This window comes from Pleuronectes platessa, chromosome 4, assembly GCF_947347685.1.
Source record: "Pleuronectes platessa chromosome 4, fPlePla1.1, whole genome shotgun sequence".
NCBI classification, from domain to species: Eukaryota; Metazoa; Chordata; class Actinopteri; order Pleuronectiformes; family Pleuronectidae; genus Pleuronectes; species Pleuronectes platessa.
In genome coordinates this window covers 31,186,916-31,210,468 of record NC_070629.1, presented here as the reverse complement: position 1 = coordinate 31,210,468, position 23,553 = coordinate 31,186,916, and the positions used below count along the sequence as shown (strand labels likewise).

At 45.1% G+C, this 23,553-nt stretch overlaps 3 protein-coding genes across 7 annotated transcripts; 2 read left to right on the top strand and 1 right to left on the bottom strand.

Moving 5' to 3' along the window:
* Positions 1-174: 174 nt before the first annotated feature.
* Positions 175-10,072, top strand: LOC128437934 (uncharacterized). The gene is made up of 14 exons (XM_053420229.1): positions 175-548; positions 1,319-1,705; positions 2,603-2,861; positions 3,070-3,215; positions 3,378-3,616; positions 3,859-4,025; positions 4,422-4,445; positions 4,752-6,662; positions 7,112-7,192; positions 7,345-7,419; positions 7,740-7,907; positions 8,106-8,249; positions 9,360-9,449; positions 9,536-10,072. The coding sequence occupies exons 2-14, from the start codon at positions 1,478-1,480 to the stop codon at positions 9,661-9,663; spliced, it is 3,660 nt and encodes a 1,219-aa protein (XP_053276204.1). The 5' UTR covers positions 175-548; positions 1,319-1,477; the 3' UTR covers positions 9,664-10,072.
* On the bottom strand, positions 4,684-23,553 carry LOC128437935 (transcription termination factor 1). Of its 4 annotated transcripts, none has more exons than XM_053420233.1 (11): positions 23,410-23,511; positions 21,848-22,577; positions 21,470-21,594; positions 21,123-21,308; positions 20,697-20,775; positions 17,707-17,831; positions 16,995-17,187; positions 15,580-15,672; positions 15,044-15,109; positions 14,782-14,867; positions 4,684-8,342 (listed from the first exon to the last, which is right to left on the bottom strand). In XM_053420233.1, the coding sequence occupies exons 2-11, from the start codon at positions 22,504-22,506 to the stop codon at positions 8,275-8,277; spliced, it is 1,680 nt and encodes a 559-aa protein (XP_053276208.1). In that variant the 5' UTR covers positions 22,507-22,577; positions 23,410-23,511; the 3' UTR covers positions 4,684-8,274. The 4 variants fall into 4 exon arrangements, with proteins under 4 accessions (XP_053276208.1, XP_053276206.1, XP_053276207.1 ...); XM_053420231.1 differs by lacking the exon at positions 4,684-8,342 and adding an exon at positions 12,710-14,101 and having other exon boundaries at positions 23,430-23,553; XM_053420232.1 differs by lacking the exon at positions 4,684-8,342 and adding an exon at positions 12,710-14,101 and having other exon boundaries at positions 23,420-23,537.
* On the top strand, positions 10,386-12,289 carry endog (endonuclease G). 2 transcript variants are annotated; one of them, XM_053420236.1, is made up of 6 exons: positions 10,386-10,566; positions 11,077-11,270; positions 11,345-11,486; positions 11,583-11,692; positions 11,775-11,856; positions 11,932-12,289. In XM_053420236.1, the coding sequence occupies exons 1-6, from the start codon at positions 10,396-10,398 to the stop codon at positions 12,148-12,150; spliced, it is 918 nt and encodes a 305-aa protein (XP_053276211.1). In that variant the 5' UTR covers positions 10,386-10,395; the 3' UTR covers positions 12,151-12,289. The 2 variants fall into 2 exon arrangements, with proteins under 2 accessions (XP_053276211.1, XP_053276209.1); XM_053420234.1 differs by having other exon boundaries at positions 11,345-11,692.

The following is a 23,553-nucleotide window of genomic DNA, read 5'->3' as shown; positions in this document are numbered from 1 at the left end:
TCGGGGGCGTAACCTGGGGTTACCGTGTTCTCATTGGCTCATTGTTGTTTCTCTATAATTTTATTCTATATTTTATTTTATTTGGTCCTTTCAAATAAACAAAAACATAAACTTACCCTAATGAAATAAACCTATGAAACAACCTATATATATATATATATATATATATATGTATATATATATAGATGTAGATACATACACTGAAGAGAGAGGGAGAGAGCGAGCGAGAGCGAGAGAGAGAGAGAGAGAGAGGTGGAGTTGAGAGTGGGGGGAGAGTCAGTTAAGAGTAAGTCCACAAACCAATCAGTTTATCTACAAGAGAGAGAGAGAGAGAGACAGACAGAGAGAGACAGAGAGAGAGAGAGAGACAGAGGGAGAAAAAGAGAGGAGGAGGAGGAGAATACAGTAAAAGAAAAGATAGACAAGATATTATAGAAGAGATGAAAAAATAAGAAAAAGAGACGAAGACGAAAAACAGATTGTGAAAAGGAGGAGGAAGAACGACTGGACGTCTGTTTAATCAGCTTAAGGGAGAGAGAGAGAGACAGGTGAGTAACTCAAAGAGAGAGAGAGAGAAACAGTTGTATAACAACCATCAGTGATTGTATATAAAGATGATCAGTGACTGTATATAAAGATGATCAGTGACTGTATATAAAGATGATCAGTGACTGTATATAAAGATGATCAGTGACTGTATATAAAGATGATCAGTGACTGTATATAAAGATGATCAGTGACTGTATATAAAGATGATCAGTGAGTTTATATAAAGATGATTAGTGACTGTATATAAAGATGATCAGTGAGTTTATATAAAGATGATTAGTGACTGTATATAAAGATGATCAGTGACTGTATATAAAGATGATCAGTGAGTTTATATAAAGATGATCAGTGACTGTATATAAAGATGATCAGTGACTGTATATAAAGATGATCAGTGAGTTTATATAAAGATGATCAGTGAGTTTATATAAAGATGATTAGTGACTGTATATAAAGATGATCAGTGAGTTTATATAAAGATGATCAGTGACTTTATATAAAGATGATTAGTGACTGTATATAAAGATGATCAGTGACTGTATATAAAGATGATCAGTGACTGTATATAAAGATGATCAGTGAGTTTATATAAAGATGATCAGTGACTGTATATAAAGATGATCAGTGAATTTATATAAAGATGATCAGTGACTTTATATAAAGATGATCAGTGACTGTATATAAAGATGATCAGTGACTTTATATAAAGATGATCAGTGACTTTATATAAAGATGATCAGTGACTGTTTTCATTGTGGTTTTGTTTCAGGGGGCGGGGCCTAAAGACCCTCAGTTGGTGTTGACCAACAAATGGATGGTCCAGCTGTAGCTATGTCAACCACCTGTTTAAGTTGGACTAACCTGTGGAAATGTGACTTCCTGTCTAACGTCCTGTTGATCTTCCTGTCTGTGTGACCATCAGTCCACCATGCCCCTCCCCCTGCTCCTCCTCTCCTTCCTCCTGCCGACACCGGGCCGGACTCAGGCCGGACCCCAGTTTGACCTGTGTCGCTCTCTGCGCAGCTCGGAGGCGGGGCCAGGGTGGGAATACTACGCTTGTCAGCCGCCGCCCACAAACATGAAGGAAGTAATGCAGATCAAAGTCGACCCCCCAGGGATCACATGTGGAAACCCACCCGAGAGATTCTGTACACTGGTTAGTAACACACACACACACTCACACACACACACACACACAAACACACAGACACACACGTTTACACATACACATACATAGACAGAGGGAGACAAAAAAAGATCCCTCAAGTTATTGGTAGAATCTGTGTGTGTGTGTGTGTGTTTGTGTGTGTGTTTGTGTGTGTGTGAGTGTGTGGGTGTCTGTGTGTGTGTGTGTGCGTGTGTTAGTGTGACAGTTGGCAGCAGCAGCTGAAGTTAAAGGATAAACCTCTAACACACTAGTGATCAGATTAACATTAGTGTTAATCTGAGCACTAGTGTGTTAGTGGGACACACCCACACAGACACACCAGTAAATCTTGTGTTAAAACCTTTGTGAGGACGAGTCCGAGAACCATTTGTTGATAATCGACATGGGTTCTCAACAGATTCGTTAAGTTTGACATGTGTTTAAAGATAAATGATCATTTTAAATGAAACTAGATCATCAGTTCACATCAACATCATGAAACCACATTTAAATTCACTTGATCTTAAAGAAAGAGGCGGAAAATAATCCAGATCCTCTGATGATCTCATGCTGATGAACGGCCTGTATTAGAAAGATCTGTTTTAGTCTCCATTCAAAGTTCATCACAGTTTTTAGCCATTCACAAGTTCACACTTTCATTCGCACAGTGAGTCTATGGGCAGCACTTTTTTTACTAGGGTCAATGTAGCACACTTCAGCATGCGTAATGGGGAAGACTGGGATCAAACCACTGACCATCTTGTAAGAGGATAACCAGCTCTACCCCTGAGCCAAAGCCACCCCCAACTAACCAATTCAGAGGAAAACATGACATCAATAGCAACAAAGAACATTTATTCTAAAGTTGTTTTTTTATAACATGTTCTGTGTTTTCTGTGTTCTCAGGAAAACCCGTATCTGTGCAGTGATGAATGTGACGCGTCCAGCCCCGACCTGTCTCACCCTCCTCAGCTCATGGGAGACAGGGAGAGGGGAGGACTCATCACCTATTGGCAGACAGTCACATGGTCCAGGTATCCTGAGCCACTATTGGCCAACATCACTTTGTCCTGGAACAAGAGTCTGGAGGTGGTTGATGACATCACCATCACCTTTGAGTACGGTCGTCCAACCAGCATGGTTCTGGAGAAGTCTCTGGACAAAGGTGATTGGTTGAATTAGCTCAAGTCTCACTGATGTTAAAACTGTTTCAGGAGAACTTCCCCTGAGCCAGTCCCAAAACAGAACCTTCAGAACCTTGAAGGACTTCAGAACACACCAGATTAAAGAAATAAATGCTGTTGATGTTATGAGTCTTTACATTTCTATTAATAATAATAATAATAATAATAATAATAATGTTTGTGTTTAAGGACTAACGTGGCAGCCGTATCAGTTCTACGCTGACGACTGTCTTGAGATTTTCGGCATGTCTCCTAAACGAGTGTCTGATTTAACTTGGAGTAATTTAACACGGGTCATCTGCACGGAGCAGTACTCCCGCTGGGTGGGAGCCAAGGTGAGAAACTGCGCCTCAAACTGGTCAAACTGGAACTGGGACTCTACTGTTCATGAATTGATCTGGAAAATAAAATTGCATGATCAATAAGTTTAAAGTATGATTGACAAGGGGCTCTGCTGCTGATCAATAGAAAACTGATTGATACTGTTTGACCAATAGGAAGAGAAGGTCGTGGTGTTTGAGGTGCGAGCTCGTTTCGGGGTGTTTGCAGGTCCGAAGTTGATAAACATGGACGCTCTGTACACCCGAATGGAGACGATAAAAGGTCTGAGAGACTTCTTCACCTTCACCAACCTCCGCCTGAGACTCCTTCGCCCAGCACTCGGAGGGACATACGTCCAGAGAGACAACCTCCTCAAGTACTTCTACGCCATCTCCAACATCGACGTACCTGCCAGGTAACGCATCTAACCACAACCAACCACCACAAACTCAAACTAACTGTAACAAACTCAAACCAACCACAACCCACTGCATACAACTGCAACTTATTACAACTATCTATAACCACCTAAAACTAATCACAAGCCACTAAATGTAACTGTAACCAACTCCAACTTACCATCAGCAACTAAAACCAGTCACAACTAACTATAACTAACTACACCCAACTAACAGTAGCTATGTCCTGTGTGTGCAGGTGTAAGTGTCACCTTCATGCGTCTCGGTGTTTGATGCGTGACGCGACTCTTCAGTGCGACTGTGAACACAACACGTCGGGTCAGGACTGTCAGAGCTGCAGTGACGGGTTCAGATCCTGGAGACCTGGATCTTATCTGCCTTTGCCCATGGGCACTGCCAACACCTGTACGTACACCCACACACACTAGCTCCACCACTGGGTCTGAATGAAGTTCCAGAGTCAAACTAGGGGACAGTCCTAAATGAAAAGTAGATCTGGGCAGATCTAAATGATTGATTCTGATTGGTCGAGGATTCTTCCATCACACAAACCAAAAGGAACAGTTACCATGGATACTATGTGTCAGATGGTAACAGTTTTTTGAGCACGACCTCACATCATCCTTCATGACCAGCAGGGGGCGTATGCTTCATCATCATCATCATCATCACCTCTTCTTCTTCGGTTTAGTTTTAACAGCAGTGACTGGTGCCCCCCCCCCCCCCCCCCCCCCCCGCTCATCAGAGAAACTGCACTCTCATTATTCAATTCTCGTTTGATCATAAACTTTGTTTTTCCAGGTGAAACGAGAGACACAACGGCCAGTAAGTCACCTGTCTATCTGTCTGTCCACCTGTCTGTCTGCTCACCTGTCTGTCCACCTGTCTATCTGTCCACCTGTCTGTCTGTTCACCAGTCTGTCTGGTCACCAGTCTGTCTGCTCACCAGTCTGTCTGCTCACCAGTCTGTCTGCTCACCAGTCTGTCTGCTCACCAGTCTGTCTGCTCACCTGTCTGTCCACCTGTCTGTCTGTTTGTTCAACTCTCTGTTTACCTGTCTGTCTGTCACCTGTCTGTCTGTTTACCTGTCTGTCTGTTCACTAAAGAGACTTAACTCTTCTTCTCTGACAGATGACGACTCAAACACAACATCTGCTGGAGACACTGACTTGACTGTTACTACTACTACTACTACTACTACTTCTACTACTTCTACTACTACTACTACAGACAATATTATATTGCCTGGCGCTACAGCAACTGATGCCACTGCGACTGACAATACGCCGCCTAGTGTCAGTATTTCTACTACTTTGTCTTCTGACCCGGGTCCTCCAGGTAGAACGTCTGCTTTGTTGAACACATGGTCAAGTGGTGCAGTGAACACAGGACGTCCTGGTTTCGATTCTCCTGCAGACACACAACGTAGTTCTACTGTACAAACAAGTAGCAGTGATCCTACACCTACGTCCCCACTAACGCAAACTACTTCTAACACTTCATTCACTAGAGTTAGTGATACTGACAACTCTCCTGCAACTGGTGAGGTATCTACTACAACGTTTCCTGGAACTATTACTGCAGTCAGTAGTACTGTCAGTACTGCAGTCATTACTGCAGGCACACAGGCCACAGTTCCATCTAACAGTCCAGCAGTGGACACAGCAGACACTTTGTTCAAGTTAGCTCCCACAGAAGCAGACTTCACCTCTCCCCGTAACACTTGTAGAACCTCCAGTTCCATCAGTGACAACAACAACCCCACAACCCCTGGCTGCAGTACTGAAGCTGAGGTGTATACTTTTGACCCAGTGACTCCTCTTTCTGACTTCACTTCCTCATCAGACAACACTGACTCCATACTTTTTGGGACTGATACTATCAAACTGATCACCAGCACTTCCCTATTTGCTGATGGCACCAGATCCACCGGAGTACCGCCTCCCACGACCATCCCAGAAATAACCCTTCCCAGTGACAGGACTCAATCTGGAAGTTTTCCATTCACCACATCAGCCCCAACCAGTCCAAACGGAAATGCTTCACCTACAGAGGGAGCTGACACAAGTTCTCCTGTCATTCCTCCAAACAATCAAATAGATATTCCACCCGTGGATGAACCTCCGCCTGATGTACCTCCGCCTGATAAACAACTTCCTGATGAACCTCCGCCTGATAAACAACTTCCTGATGAACCTCCGCCTGATAAACAACTTCCTGATGAGCCTCCGCCTGATGTACCTCCTTCTTATATATCTACGCCTGATTTAAATCCACCTTATGTACCTCCGCCTGATGAACCCCTTCCTGATATACCTCTGCCTGATGTACCTCCCCCAGCTGTACTTTCTCCAGATGCGCCATCTCTAGATGAACCTCCTCCTAATGTATTATCTACCAATCTACTTCCTTCAGATGTTCCCCCAGTAGTGCCATCCTCTAGGACTCCAGAATCTCTGATAGATATAACCCCTACAAATACAGAAACTATAGAGTCTTTGCCATCTCCCTCTGAGGAAGGAGGCAGTGATTCTGCACCAGGAGCAAGCACCTTAGGTCCGACTGACCCTGCTGGTGATTTAGCTCCTGTGGACTTCAACTTCCCATTTCTGGAAGATAAAAATCCAACTAAACCTGGATCAGATTCCGGAGCAGAACGAGTTTCTGGACTAGAGCCTGTCGGTGATCCTGGGATCATTCCAGAGGATTCTGGAGAATCTGTCAATGCTGAAGGATCAGATTCAGTTGATCCTGGACTGAATTACATCTCAGCTGATCCAGGCAAGGGAGAAAAACAGGAGAGTGGACTGGAATCAACTGGACCAGATTCTTCTGAAACAGATCCTGCGAGTCCTGATCTGGAATATGGACCAGATTCTCCTCCAGCAGTGGATGATCCAGGAGTAGGTTTGTCTTCTTCAGCAGGTCAGAAGGAGGGAAAGTCTGGAGAGGATTCAGCTGCTGGATCACCAGGACGACCAGAGTCCAGTGAAAACAATAACTCAAAACAAGAAATAACAAGAGAGCAGGAAAAGGAAAAAGGTACAAAATGAAGAGCTGTGATGGTTCAGATTAGATCTTATGAAACTCCAGTAAACAATATGTTAAATAACTCTGACAGCACATTCAGAGAATCTTGCTGATTTCATTTTACAGCTGTGTAGTTTTTTTTTCCTTTCATTTTTAAGCTAAACAGTAAAAAGAGATATATACTTGCTTCAAAGTTTTCAAACATATAAATTAGTCTTCCCCAACAGGAGTACTTTTATTTGTTTCACTGTAAAACAACATGGTTTCTACATTATAAGGGTTAGGGTTCAAGTCTTTTTTAAGGAAACAAGATTCTTTGCTTGTTTGTGAGTTTGTAAGTTCACATTGTGAAGACACAGCAAATTAACTGTGAGGATAAATGAGGTTTGATGAAGGGTCAAATCAACTCTGTGCATTTCTACACAAATTGATATCCTCGACTTCTTTGTTAAACCAAACAGCTGCTGAGACCAAAGATGAAACAAGGAAAGAAAAAGTGGAAAGACCGAAGGAGAAAGATGACAAAGGCTACGAGAAAAAAGGTAGAAGATGTAGAAGTCTCCCAGTAGAAGAACAAGTAGTATCTGCTCACTTGTTGTGTGTAGTGGGTTCCGATGTGGCTTCAATCAACCGTAGAGTTAGGGTTTGTACCTTGCTCGGTGCCATGGCTACACACTTTTCTTTGTGTCCAAAGCGACCCAGAAGATTCTGATTCCAGGAGGATCAAAGTTCAGTCAACTGTCCAAAATCGCCTATGTCACCTTCCAGGGTAAGACTGCCTCCAACAAACAGAGTCCTCCCCCAAACTATGGCCCCTCCCACAAGAAATGTGTCTCTTCCTCAAAGTGTCTGACTCCTCCCCCTGAGCTTCGCTAGAGATGAGTCGCAAAGAAAAAACACGACACAAGCAAACGTGACAAAGTGAAGGGACGTCACTCAAAGGATCAGCGTTTCCTAACATTACATTGAGTTACATTACATGAAACTGTGTTACATGACAACATGTTTAATGTTTCACTGCTGTAGCTGCAGGTGTGTTTGTGTGTTACTGACGTCAGATATGTGTATGTGTGTGTCTGTGTGTGTTAGAGTGCGAGTGTAACGGACACTCCAACCGCTGCAGCTACATCGACTTCATCAACGTCGTCACATGTGTGAGCTGCAAACACAACACACGAGGACAGAACTGTCAGTACTGTCGCCTTGGCTACTATAAAAACGCTTTGCTGTCGCTGGAGGATGAGAACGTCTGTGTGGGTCAGTCACGTGCACACACACATACACACATACACACATGTAAACTGTCAACACAAAAAACACACGCAAACATCATTACATTTGAAAAAGTATCACTACTGCTATTTCACTACTAATTAATAGAACAACATCAATAATTATATGCTTATTAATAATAATAATTGATCATAATAACAATATTGTCTGTGTCTGTGTCAGAGTGCGACTGTGATGCAGAGGGAAGTATTTCTCCTCACTGCTCTGACTCTGGTCTCTGTCAGTGTAAAGGCGGAGCCACAGGGAGGCGCTGTGACTCCTGTTTACCTGGATACACATGGAGAGGAGGCGGAGCCATCTGCACAGGTACACAGAGTGAAGGGGTGGAGCTTCAGTAACACACCAAACAGTCAGTTCCGGTCAAGCTGGACTTGGTTTGCTGATGTGATCGACCGGCGGCTGCAGGGGTGGAGTTAAAAACACTTTTACTTCTCGTAGCTTCAGAGACGAACGATCGCACAGTGTTCGATTTCCGTTGCAGATGAAACAGATGTTTTTTAAATCTTTGGGTTTTTGAGCAAAGAATGATGAACAGCGATTTAAAAAATGTGTTTAAACTTTTATTAAAGAAAAGAAGATCAACTTATTGGACTATGCACAAACTCATAGATTAAATCGATCAAACAGAAACAGGTGTTTAAATAAACTATGACCCCCACCCTATTCCCTAGGATCACAAGTAAACAATAAATAACAAATAATCCAAATAATTCTCCCAAAACACAAACCCATTACATCTTATATCATAACCAACCAAATAATAATAATATCCTTCTTATTAATCAGTCAATCAATCAAATTTGATTTGTAAAGCCCTATGAGACAAATCACAATTCGTCTCATAGGGCTTTAACAAGGTGAGACATCCTCTGTCCTTCACCCTCAACAAGAGTCAGGACAAACTACTAAAACCCTTTTAACAGGTAAAGAAGGTAGAAACCTCAGAGAGACATGTGAGGATCTGTCTCCCAGGACGGACACAAGAGCAATAGATGTCAAGTGTAAAGGAGGACATCATCAAGATAAAGGTTTTATGGCTCCTACATAAAGTATTCACACAATTATACCTATAATTACATATAATACATACATTTTTTATTACGAACTAAGAGGTAGAAAATGTACCTATGACATTATCAGGTACAAGAAGAGGGTTTGGCTTTTGACACCTTACATTTATGGATATATATGGAGCAGAAAACGCAATAAAAACATACGACACGTTGTGTGTGTCACTGAAATTCAGACAATTGTGTTAAGAATAACATGCATCACGCTAAATCAGCAGCGTCACATCAACACAAACACACGTAGTGTTTAACTGTGTTCAGGTGACCTGTGATGTCACACAGTGACATTTGAAGTAGAAAATAATCAAAAATCAAATGATTGATGAAACACTTCCTGTCTCCTCAGAGAACATGTGCGACTCCGAACGTTTGACTTGTCAAAACGGAGGAACCTGCGTGGACCTGCAGCGCTGCGTCTGTCTGGAGAACTTCACAGGTAAACACACATGGTGTGGGCGGGGTCTGATGATGTCATGGCTCAGATGTTATGGGAGGGGTCTGATGATGTCATCACATGTGCAGGTCCACTCTGTGAGCAGAGCGTCTGTCTGAAGAAGACCGGTTGCCTTGACAACGCTGAGGGATCCTCCCCCCCTCTGACTTCCCACCGGTACCTGCTGGTCCTGGGTCTGCTCATGTCTGCCTTCTGATGACCACGCCTCCTGTGGGTGTCACAATATTGTTGTTTTTGTATTTTTTTACTGAACCTGTGGAAACAGGATATGACATCATAGTGTTATGACGTCATCCTCCTGGGCTGTGTCCGGAGTCCCGCATTTCTTCACCATATAATGTATTTCTGTGTAGAGGAGTAAATACTATAACCGCTGAGGTCACCAGTAAGATGAACAACAACAACGCTACTTGGTGTAAAATCCCACAGTGAATTTTAACAGTGAACTCTTAGTATTAAAACTTTCAGTTAAAAACACGTTTTGCTCTTATCCACGTTTATACGACCCGTCTATACCGCAATGCATGATGGGACAGGTAACCTGGTGATCAGATGGAGATCATGCATTGTGGGAAACAATGAAATGTCACTACATCGTTTGTGTGTCTGTGTGTGTGTGTGTGGGGGGGGGGGGGAGTTTAGTTTTTCATAAATTCAATAAAGACATGAATTAACAAACATTTATCTCTCCATAGTTGTGAGGACACTCATTGACATAATACACTTCCTAACCTAAACCAACACAACTAAATAACTAACCTTTACCTAACAACAAGTCTTACCCTTCAAACAGTCCATTGGATTTGTGATGAGACTAAATGTCCTCACAGAGATGGTATTGAAGCAACTCGGCTCATAACTAAAGACAGACACACACGTTACATAGTGTCGTGTGACGTCATCAAAGCGCGTCAGCAGCTCGTCCAACATGGGGTCGTGGTGTCGGACCGGAGCGACCTTGGTGCTGGGAGCGGGAGTCGGAGCCGCGGTCTGCCGCCTGCTGAGCCTCAGAGGCCGCGAGGAAGAGGAGGAAGGAGCCGGTGTCCTCCACAGAGTCCCGGTGCTTCCGGTACCGAGCGTCCTGGCCTCCGAGCTGACGGTGAGAGAGTGAGGGACAGACAGATCCTAATAACTTGTCTGTGGGGGGGGGGGGGGGGGGACGCAGACAGGGGACGACCGGACCTTTAACGTGTGTCTGATCCTGAAGCAGCGGTGTCCACGTCCCGATGCATCTAAGACACAGCGTCCACCGCCCCGCTTGTTGCAGCCCAGGCTTTGTACACATTGACTAACGGCGCCTGTCGGGTTCGAATGATTCTGATTTACAAGCGTGTGCACGGTGGTGTGCACACGCACGCACTTCTTTAAGAGAGTAAGAACTTGTCTCTGTTATTAGATGAGGCCCATTATCTGTGAGCATAGGAGTGTGTCAGACTGAGGCTCGGTCTCCTGGTCTCGACTCTGGACCTTCATGGTTTTAAAAGTTCCTTCTAGATCCGCTCCATCTTCTCCAGATCACACCAGGTTTTCTTTTCAGGACGACTTCATCCAGCTGCTCTGATTGGTTAACAAGCGGATTGTGACTCACTACAGCTGTCTGATAATCCAGGTGAGTCCAGGTGCATCAGTAGCTGTGATGAAGTATGGCTTCCCCTCATTGGCCAACATCAAGACTCGAGAGTCCTACGTCACCTCCTACGACCCCCGCACACGCACTGCATCCTGGGTGATAGAGAGGCTGAACCCCGCCTCCCTTAGCGGGTCATCAAACAGGAAGAACTGTGAGTTCAGAGCAGACGACAGGTGAGTCCTCAGCAGGAGACAAACTCAAGTTCCGATTCATCACTTCTACTAAGACTTAACTCCGCCCTCTCCAGCGTGCACTTGTTTCACAGGTCGACCAATGATGACTACAGGGGGAGTGGCTTCGACAGAGGTCACCTGGCTGCAGCAGCCAATCACAAGTGGAGTCAGAAAGCAATGGACGACACATTCTACCTGAGCAACGTCGCCCCGCAGGTCTCTCTCTCTCTCTCTCTCACTCACTCACTCACTCACTCACTCACTCACTCACTCACTCACTCACTGTGTGTGTGTGTGTGTGTGTGTGCTCAGAACCCTCACCTGAACCAGAACACCTGGAACAATCTGGAGAAACTCTGTCGCTCTTTGACCAAACGTTACCTGAACGTGTACGTGTGCAGCGGGCCCCTCTACCTGCCCAGGTAACCTCACTCTTCTTCTGTGGTGTCTGAGCGCTCAGTGGGAGGAGCTTCAGGATGACCCCGTCAGCTGTGTGTGTTGCAGGCAGGAGGCTGATGGGAAACTCTACGTTCGTTATCAGGTTATTGGACAAAACCACGTCGCTGTGCCGACCCACTTCTTCAAGGTGAGTACTCGCTATGATGAGGATGATGTCACCTGTCTGTCAGCCAATGACGTCACCTGTCCTGTGTCTCCTCAGGTGCTGATCCTGGAGCAGGCGAATGGTAGAGGGGTGGAGCTTCGGTCATATGTTTTACCAAATGAACCAATAGATGAGAAGGTTCCTCTGGAGCGTTTCCTGGTCCCCATAGAAACCATAGAGCGAGCGTCAGGACTTCTGTTTGTGTCGAACATCCTGAAGAGAACCAGCAGCCTACAGGCTGACCGACCAACTACATTACCCAGAATACACCAGTGACATGAACTACAGTGACTCAGTTCACCTTGTCCTGGAAACAGGAAGTTGAAGAAATCAGACTGAATGTGGAAGTTTATCCAGTGGGGGGGGGGTTGATTTTAATTGTTAATGTATTAATAAACATTGTCTTGTTTGTTCACTGAACTTTTTATTTTATTAGTTTCGTATTTTTCTATATTTGTATATTTATTAACACTTAGGTACCTAAAAAAAAAAGTGATACTAATAGATGCACTGTATTAATGTATGGTTGAATGGAAAACTACTGTGAAGCGCTTTGAGTGTCAAGACCAGAAAAGCTCCATACAAGTACAAACTAGTGGTACTTATACTCGCTCCGTCCACTGCCATCAGTAATAACCTTGACTTTCACCGATGGTCATTGGTGTAGTAACGTCCCTTCTCATATTTGTAACTTTATCAAAGTCAACAGGAACATGTCACACTCCTTGTTCCTTCTGCGACATTCACCCCTGACCCCCAACAAACCAGCCAATGAGAACCTGTCATCCCACAAATTTCAAATCTTAAGATGTAAAACATTTTGCAATTGGGATAGTTTAAACTATACGGTCACATTTATTTTTCACAACAATAGGTACTTGTACTTAACCTTTATTTGACAGCTTACGTTCCATTTTAAACAATAGATAATGCCCCAGTTGTGTACACTGGGAAATATATTGTCTACTCTGCAGTTGGTTGTATAGCAACAGGAAATACAGCAGACGAAGAACAGCGATGTGAAGAAAAGTTTCACACGAACGTTAGACGGTCCAAAGTTCGTTTTTCACATACAAACAACGCAACAGGAGATTCTCTGCTCAGCCAGTGGGACCAGGCGCCTTCACTGGGACCAGGCGCCTTCACTGCTGGTAGATTTTCTGGTGAACTGGCGACTGAAAATTATTCCAGATAAAGAAAAAAGGTCCATGGCGATAGCCCTGTATTCCCAAAATGGGCAACACCCATGGTTGAGTCATCCAGTAGAACGTCAATCAGCAGTGCAGCTCCGAGTTCCTCTGGTTCCAGGAACTGAAGGCCAGATCGCGGTGACTGAGCAGAAATCTTAAGGATCACTTGATTCTGAAAATCTGCTTTGTCAAATGAGCTGTGTCCAGGGATTTCTTCTCCAACAGTAACTAGCATGTCGTTAACATGCAGCTAATATTAAGAAGTGTCTGCGCCCAAATCATGAATTTGGGGGCAGACACTAAAAGTGATAGATTTCAGAGAAAAGAAAATATCACTTAGGTTTATCTTATTCCTTGAATGAATGTTAAACTAAAAATGATGTAGCACTTAAATGTCACTTCCTTACAGCACTTTGTAGTTTAGCTTTCTGAAGAAGTTGTACTTTCTTGATTGTTGTTGTTCTGGGTTGTTCCCTCATGGCTGATGCACTTATTGTGAGTAGTTTGGATAGAAGCATCAGCTAAATGAAAATGTAATATTTACATTTGAACAAAAGAAACACCCTAAATATATTCGTCTAATTTGCGTGTGTTTTATCTTCTTATGTGATCAAACATTTGACAAATTATAAATTTTTAAAGAGCGATTAAAACGTTAATCTTGTCCAACCTGCAGCCCTAGTTCATTAATCCTCCGTCGGACTGGACGTCTCATTTCAGGACCTGCAGCCCCAAAGGAGATGGCCCCTGAATTTAGACACAGCTGAAATGTTTCAGTCTGACAGGAAGTCCTGCCTAGTGGGCGGGGCCTGTTGCTTATGTCGCCGGCTGCTGACTTCACATCCGTCTGTTTCCTGATCGACTGGGATTCACTTCACTGTTGTTCACCTCCTCATAGTCGTCGTCCTGTGAGGTGATGATGTCACACAGCCGGTACCTTTTCTCCTCCTGATCCTGCTCCTCCTGTTCTCTTATGCACTTCTTTAGTTTCTCCTTCAGGACGGGGAGTTCCCTCTGATACAGGAAGTCAATGATGTCTGAGGAAGAGGCACTGACTTGAATTTAAACAACTTAAAAACTTTAACTTTGTTGTGAACAGGAAAGAAAATAGAAACAAATAGAAATACCACACTGCGCTTGTATGCCTCCGTCCAAATTCACAGTAAAGTGAAGTCACTCTGACCTTGACCTTTGACCTCCAGGCACCAAAATCATCAAATGTCATCTTTGGGTCCAAGTGAACGCGAGTACAAAATGTGAAGACAGTCCCTCCATCAACCAGGAGATATCACCTTAACAATGTTTGTGAGGTCACAGTGACCTTTGACCACCAAACTCTAATCAGATCATCTCTGTGGAGATTCTCAGTCATACAGGTCATGGGATCTTCAAGTGAACGTAGGCAACAGGACTTGCTTGAATTTCACCTCTAATCCAAGAGGCTTCTTCCGTTTGAGAATCACTTGAAGTGAATATTTGTACAAATTTGAAGAAATTCCCTCAACGCGTGCTTGAGAGGATGAACGAGCCGAAAACATGAACACATGTCTGAACAGACACAAAGTGAATGAGCTTCCTACAAAGTTATGTCTGACCACGACACTCGACTGGTGGCTTGGTTTAACTGCGACAGATCTGTGGTAGTGAAGAATAATCCTCCTCAGGTCTAATACCATGTCTCCTCCGTGTGCAAGCATCTGTAAACCTACATACTAACCTCCATATGGTGAACTGGTCCAGTTGGGAACTCTGGAGACTTTCAGTCTGTGAAAAGTCTTCTGTACACACACAGTAGTCACCTCACTGCAACAAAACAGCAAATCACTACAGTTACTACACAGTACTTGATATGTACTACATTAGGTCTACAAAGTACTACACCAGTGCGTCATAAGTACTACATCAGTGCCTCAATGAGTCATAACTGACCAAATTAAGTGCTCAGACTCATGAACGGTCACTGTGACCTTTGACCTCACCCAACATTCTGAGCCACCTCGTCCCAGTCAATGTCTGCAGAGTCTTCAACACGCATGTTGTACAATCTGCAAAAAACAGACACGTGATTGGTTTACATTTGGTCAGGTTCAGGTGCAGTCTGGTTCAGGTGCAGTCTGGGTTCAGGTGCAGTCTGGTTCAGGTGCGGTCTGGTTCAGGTGCGGTCTGGTTCAGGTGCAGTCTGGTTCAGGTGCAGTCTGGTTCAGGTGCAGTCTGGTTCAGGTGCAGTCTGGTTCAGGTGCAGTCTGGTTCAGGTGCAGTCTGGTTCAGGTGCAGTCTGGTTCAGGTGCAGTCTGGTTCAGGTGCAGTCTGGGTTCAGGTGCAGTCTGGGTTCAGGTGCAGTCTGGTTCAGGTGCAGTCTGGTTCAGGTGCAGTCTGGTTCAGGTGCAGTCTGGGTTCAGGTGCAGTCTGGGTTCAGGTGCAGTCAGGTTCAGGTGCAGTCAGGTTCAGGTGCAGTCAGGTTCAGGTGCAGTCAGGTTCAGGTGCAGTCTGGTTCAGGTGAGTCCTGGGATCTTACGTGTTAATGAGATGGATTTTAGCCTGAATCCCTTTAGCTCCTCGGTCGAAGATTCTGACTCCTGGAGACAGTTTAAACTTCAACATGCTGAACCTGAAACACAGAGACAGAGAATCTGAGTCCAGGGATCAGGTCTAAGAGAAACAGGAAACAGGGTTTAGAAAGAAATCCAGGTTTTAGTTAAAATGATGCAACAGCTGTCACCACCAATCAAAATCACGCAGAAAATCTAAGTATAAAACTGAAATCACAGGCTGATCCAACTTGTGGGAAATTCATCATGTGACTCAGTGGGTGTGGCCTCCTCCTGCCTGCATGTTCTCCTGACAACATCTGGACATGCTTCTCCTGAGGAGTCGGAAGATGGAGTCCTGGGGGTTCTCCACCCAGATCTGGATCATCAGCTCCTGGACAGTGAACGGACTTGGTGGCGTCAGAGGCTTCGATACATGACGTCCCAGAGGAACGTGTGGGTCGGTCAATGGCATCAGAGCACCAGGAGGAACCCGGGTCCCCAGATGTTACAGCAGCATAACGTTTACCACGACGTCTCGTGCTCAGTGTGAACCTGCTCTCATCTGTGAGGAGAACGAGGCTCCAGTGGGGGACCTGCTGGTCCTGGTGTTCTGAGCGGTGAGCTCAGGTCCCACTAGAGGACGTCGGCCCTCATGTCTCCTCATGGAGTCTGTTCCTGACAGCTTGGTCAGTAACACACCAGTAGTCTGCTAGAGGTCATTTTGTAGAGCAGTGCTCCTCTTGTTCCTCCTACACAAAAGGAGCGGATACTAGCGGCTGGGTTGATGCTCTTCTACTGTCTAGCTCTCCTGGTGTCTCCTGGTGTAACGTCTCCTGGTGTCTTCTTCAGGCTCTGGAGACTGAGCTGGGAGACACAAACCTGTTTGTGACCACAGGTATGGATGTGTCCTCCTGGAGGAGCTGGACTACCTGTGCAGCCTGATGGAGCAGCAGGTAGCTCCTCATGCTACCAGCAGCGAGGAGGAGCAGAGCCCAGCAGTAGAAGGAGTCAGGGTGGAGGAGCAGGGAGCAGCTGTCTGTGGACACCACGTCAAGAACATGTCCTGTTTGGGGCTCGTCCTGCTTCTGTCTCCATTTCACCTGCTGTTACTTTGATTTGCACCAAATCAGAGAAACTGGCTCAGAACCACTGGTTCAGAACCACTGGTTCAGAACCACTGGTTCTTCTGATGGACACGTTGATCTCTGAAGTTTAACTTTATTCTGTGAACATTAAGGTTCCCTTTATTTTTTTGAGCAGTCTAATTCCCTCAGTGCTTAAGAACAGTAATTGTCAGGTGTCATATTTTTATTCTGTGTTGGTTCTGTAATATATCTAATAAATACCTGGATCCAGATATAACACCAGGACCAGTATCAGACCGAGAAGGTGCACTGACCACTTGAGGCGACACTGGGTCCAAGACCTGGTTCCAACCTGCTGACTGATGTCTTTCCACGGCAGGTTGTTGGACAGCTGGTCTCTGCTCAGACCAGCACCAGGACTCTGCTGGACCATGACCTCCAGGTGAGCATTCAGAGCAGACTTCAACCTCGACTCTTCATCTTCACTCCACAACCCATGACCTGCAGCTGTGGAGGAACACACAGAGACACAACAGGAGTTCAGGTAAACCGTTCTCCAACTTTGGGTACCAACAAGTCCTGGTCTCCTTCTGAAGGTCTTCAGAGTTTGGTCAGTGCTCAGTGGTTCCCTTGTTCAGGCGCAGAAACGTTTCTGAGATGTGATTCTGCAGGAGGTCACATAAGGAGAGGTAGAAGACATGTGGAGAATGATGTTCTTTACAACAAGAGAAAAACGTTGGGATTTTTTAACCTGAGCCGTATTTCCTTATTTTCACTTTATCACTTTCTGAATGAACCTGAAGGGAACAGTGTTCCACGGTCAGGGAACCTTCACTGCCAGAACATCTTCAAACACACGAGAGAACACTACAGCTATTAGTGAACACATCTTTTCATCTCGTCTGGTCTCAACTAGAGCAACTTCACCTGCCTCCACCTCAGATGTACTCAGCGCACGTCCAGAACCGATGTTCTCATTTGAGCAGAATGTTCTTATTTAAGAGAACCAGGGTTCAGATTGTTTACCGATGGTGGCGAAGCGTTTCTCCAGAGCGTACACGCTGCGGCCCATCTTCTCAGCAATCGTCTTCCAGTCATTTCCATGAAGGTTCTGTAGCTTGATCAGAGACCTCACTTCCCGCTCCGTGAACCTGAAAGAAGACACAAAGAACATGCTACAGCAGGTTCTACAGGTAGAACATCATGCTACAGCAGGTTCTACAGGTAGAACATCATGCTACAGCAGGTTCTACACGTAGAACATCATGCTACAGCAGGTTCTACACGTAGAACATCATGCTACAGCAGGCTCTACACGTAGAACATCATGCTACAGCAGGCTCTACACGTAGAACATCATGCTACAGCAGGCTCTACACGTAGAACATCATGCTACAGCAGGCTCTACACGTAGAACATCATGCTACAGCAGGCTCTACAGGAAGAACATCATGCTACAGCAGGCTCTACACGTAGAACATCATGCTACAGCAGGCTCTACACGTAGAACATCATGCTACAGCAGGCTCTACACGTAGAACATCATGCTACAGCAGGCTCTACACGTAGAACATCATGCTACAGCAGGCTCTACACGTAGAACATCATGCTACAGCAGGCTCTACACGTAGAACATCATGCTACAGCAGGCTCTACACGTAGAACATCATGCTACAGCAGGTTCTACAGGAAGAACATCATGCTACAGCAGGTTCTACACGTAGAACATCATGCTACAGCAGGTTCTACACGTAGAACATCATGCTACAGCAGGTTCTACACGTAGAACATCATGCTACAGCAGGTTCTACACGTAGAACATCATGCTACAGCAGGTTCTACACGTAGAACATCATGCTACAGCAGGCTCTACACGTAGAACATCATGCTACAGCAGGCTCTACACGTAGAACATCATGCTACAGCAGGCTCTACACGTAGAACATCATGCTACAGCAGGCTCTACACGTAGAACATCATGCTACAGCAGGCTCTACACGTAGAACATCATGCTACAGCAGGCTCTACACGTAGAACATCATGCTACAGCAGGCTCTACACGTAGAACATCATGCTACAGCAGGCTCTACACGTAGAACATCATGCTACAGCAGGTTCTACACGTAGAACATCATGCTACAGCAGGTTCTACACGTAGAACATCATGCTACAGCAGGTTCTACACGTAGAACATCATGCTACAGCAGGTTCTACACGTAGAACATCATGCTACAGCAGGTTCTACACGTAGAACATCATGCTACAGCAGGTTCTACACGTAGAACATCATGCTACAGCAGGTTCTACAGGAAGAACATCATGCTACAGCAGGTTCTACAGGAAGAACATCATGCTACAGCAGGTTCTACAGGAAGAACATCATGCTACAGCAGGTTCTACAGGAAGAACATCATGCTACAGCAGGTTCTACAGGAAGAACATCATGCTACAGCAGGTTCTACAGGAAGAACATTATGCTACAGCAGGTTCTACAGGAAGAACATTATGCTACAGCAGGTTCTACAGGAAGAACATTATGCTACAGCAGGTTCTACAGGAAGAACATTATGCTACAGCAGGTTCTACAGGAAGAACATTATGCTACAGCAGGTTCTACAGGAAGAACATTATGCTACAGCAGGTTCTACAGGAAGAACATTATGCTACAGCAGGTTCTACAGGAAGAACATCATGCTACAGCAGGTTCTACAGGAAGAACATTATGCTACAGCAGGTTCTACAGGAAGAACATTATGCTACAGCAGGTTCTACAGGAAGAACATTATGCTACAGGAGGTTCTACAGGAAGAACATAATGCTACAGCAGGTTCTACAGGTAGAACATGAAGCTACAGCAGGTTCTACATTTAGAACATTAAGCTACAGCAGGTTCCACAGGTAGAACATTAAACTACAGCATGTTCTACATGTAGAACATAATGATACAGCAGGTTCTACAGGTAGAACATAATGCTACAGCAGGTTCTACACATAGAACATTAAGCTACAGCAGGTTCTACAGGTAGAGCATAATGCTACAGCAGGTTCTACAGGTAGAACATTAAGCTACAGCAGGTTCTACAGGTAGAACATTAAACTACAGCATGTTCTACATGTAGAACATAATGATACAGCAGGTTCTACAGGTAGGACATAATGCTACAGCAGGTTCTACAGGTAGAACATTAAGCTACAGCAGGTTCTACAGGTAGAGCATAATGCTACAGCAGGTTCTACAGGTAGAACATTAAGCTACAGCAGGTTCTACATTTAGAACATTAAGCTACAGCAGGTTCCACAGGTAGAACATTAAACTACAGCATGTTCTACATGTAGAACATAATGATACAGCAGGTTCTACAGGTAGAACATAATGCTACAGCAGGTTCTACACATAGAACATTAAGCTACAGCAGGTTCTACAGGTAGAGCATAATGCTACAGCAGGTTCTACAGGTAGAACATTAAGCTACAGCAGGTTCTACAGGTAGAACATTAAACTACAGCATGTTCTACATGTAGAACATAATGATACAGCAGGTTCTACAGGTAGGACATAATGCTACAGCAGGTTCTACAGGTAGAACATTAAGCTACAGCAGGTTCTACAGGTAGAGCATAATGCTACAGCAGGTTCTACAGGTAGAACATTAAGCTACAGCAGGTTCTACAGGTAGAACATAATGCTACAGCAGGTTCTACAGGTAGGACATAATGCTACAGCAGGTTCTACAGGTAGAACATTAAGCTACAGCAGGTTCTACAGGTAGAGCATAATGCTACAGCAGGTTCTACAGGTAGAACATTAAGCTACAGCAGGTTCTACAGGTAGAACATAATGCTACAGCAGGTTCTACAGGTAGGACATAATGCTACAGCAGGTTCTACAGGTAGAACATTAAGCTACAGCAGGTTCTACAGGAAGAACATTAAGCTACAGCAGGTTCTACAGGAAGAACTTAATGCTACAGCAGGTTCTACAGCAAGAACATTATGCTACAGCATTGACATCTGACCTTCCCATGTGATTCCTGTCATCAAAAATCTTCTTGGCTCTGGTGCAAACTTGTTGACATGTCCGAGGGATCCCCTCAGCTGAGAGACAGACAGACAGACAGACAGACAGACAGACAGACAGACAGACAGGAGGAGAGAGACAGAAATACATACAGGAGGACAGACAGACAGACAGACAGACAGACAGGTGGAAAGAGACAGACAGACAGACAGGAGGAGAGAGAGAGAGAGAGACAGACAGTCAGAGACAGACAGACAGACAGACAGGCGGAGGGAGACAGACAGACAGACAGAGAGAGAGCGACAGACAGGGACAGGTGGAGAGAGACAGACAGAAAGAGATAATCATTATATCAGTGTATGATCAAGTTTTTTTCATCAGTGAAGGACCCGAACATTGATCACGTTGTTCATGTGGTACGTACCGATCTTCTCCAGGAAGTGATGTCGTGCCCTCAGCCTCCTGATCTGCACTTCCTCCTCTTTACACCTCTGAGGAAACAGAAGCTGTATGGCTGAGCCGATGCCCGTCAGAGCCAGGAAGTCGGACACATTCTGTCTGATTCCCTGATTCTCCTCCTGAGAGCACCGCCCCCGACGCAGCGTCACACCTGGAGAACAGGGGAGAGGTTTGAGTTCCACCGAGTCGGATCCTCTGACCTCATCAGCAAAAACACAATCACTTCCTTTAAGACTCAGCCCTGGGGGGGCGGGGTTATCTCTATAATGTTAACTACTTTGTGTCCCTGTTAGAATGAAGAGTTGTCAGAACCTAGTCGTTTGAAGTTCCTGAAGCGTTCCAGGTCGTATCTCAGCAGCTTCTTTATCTGATCGACTGATTTATTTTTGACATCTGGAACAAACTCCTGCAGCTCCTCCACCAACGCAGAGTCCAACCTGACAACACAGACACACACACCTGTAACATTACATTTCATTTAGCTGATCAACCACGAGGGAACAAACCAGAGCAACAAGAATCGAGAAAGAACGTTCGCTTCAAAAAGACAAACTAACGTTTTCCAGTTGACGATTATTAGAGAAACATTTTCTTAACCAACGTGTAACGTGTACATTGTTCATCAACATCTTCACTCAGACAAACACACATTCAGACAGCTGTTAAGGATTCAGAGAAGAAGAAACTCACAGATCTTCATCTCCATCTCTTTTGGTCAAACTCTTCTTCTCTTCCCTAACAGCGTAGTTTGTGTCTGTGTTGCTGTGGGTGGTGGTCATGACGATGAAGGCCTCACTTGCTCTCTTTTCTTTCTTATTTTGTGTTTCACAGTTTTCAACAGAGATCTCCTCATCCTCCTTTATCTCCTTCTTTCTCTTCTTCCTATCGCTCTCACTGTTTATCTCTCCATCAGCAGGAGGAAGACCAACCTCCTCTTCCTCCACTCTTGTCCTTTTCTTCTTCTTCTTCTTCTTCTTCTTTTTTATCTCCATCTCCCTGTCCATCTCTCCATCAGCTTGAGGAAGACCAACCTCCTCTTCCTCCACTCTTGTCCTCTTCTTCTTCTTCTTTTTTATTTCCATCTCGCTGTTCATCTCTTCATCAGCAGGAGGAAGACCAACCTCCTCTTTCTCCACCTTTGTCTTCTTCTTCTTCTTCTTCTTCTTTATTTCCATCTCCCTGTCCATCTCTCCATCAGCTGGAGAACGAAGACCAACCTCCAATTCCTCCTTTTGTCTGTTACCTTTCTTCTTCTTCTTCTTCACTCTTCTCTCAGGTGTGTGGATGTCTAAAGGAACAGGAGGTTCCTCCAGACTCTGTCTCTTCTTCCCCTGCAGGGATGAGTTCATGACGGATGGAGAGAGGATGATAGGAGGTTAGGGTTATGATGATGAGTCACAGATCAGTTTGTTGCTTGTAGCTGAAAAAGAAGAATAAACTTGAGTCAGTTCAGATTGAAAGGAGTCAGGTATGTGGGGAGGGTCGTCCTCTAACCATTAGATTTAAGGTTCAATCCCCGGGGATGCACGATATCATGTGAGCCCAGGTAGAGGGAGCACGGCCTGGCCACAGCTCCACCGAGTCCACAAATCAGAGAGATATTGGTATGATTATATATTTAGTATATGTACTTGATTGTTGCTGCTCTGGGTTTGCTCCTCATGGTTGATGCACTTATTGTGAGTCACTTTGGATAAAAGCTTCAGCTCAATGAAATGTAATGTAAATGGTTTTCCAGATTTCTCCTATGATTTCTGTTCTGCTCGTTGTGTACTTCACAGCCTCTGGAGAAAAGAGTACAGTCGTTTATATGTAAACGAACTCGGACTCACTCGGACTCACTCGGACTCACACGGACTCACACGGACTCAACCGTACTCACTGGGACTCACCTGGACTCACCTGGACTCAATGGGACTCACTCGGACTCACACGGACTCAACCGTACTCACCGGGACTCACCTGGACTCAATGGGACTCACTCGGACTCACACGGACTCACACGGACTCACACGGACTCACTCGGACTCACTCGGACTCACTGGGACTCACCCGGACTCACTCGGACTCACCGGGACTCACTCGGACTCACTGGGACTCACCCGGACTCACTCGGACTCACTGGGACTCACCCGGACTCACTGGGACTCACTCGGACTCACATGGACTCACCCGGACTCACTCGGACTCACCGGGACTCACTCGGACTCACTCGGACTCAATCGGACTCACTCGGACTCACTGGGACTCACTGGGACTCACACGGACTCACCCGGACTCTGGTTTTGGATTCACCGTCTCTCTCGTCCCGCTGATACACGTGTAGGCGCCCAGTTACTTGTTTACTTCCGGTTTGACAACAGCGCATGCGCGAGGTTCTTTTTCTTCTTCTCTAG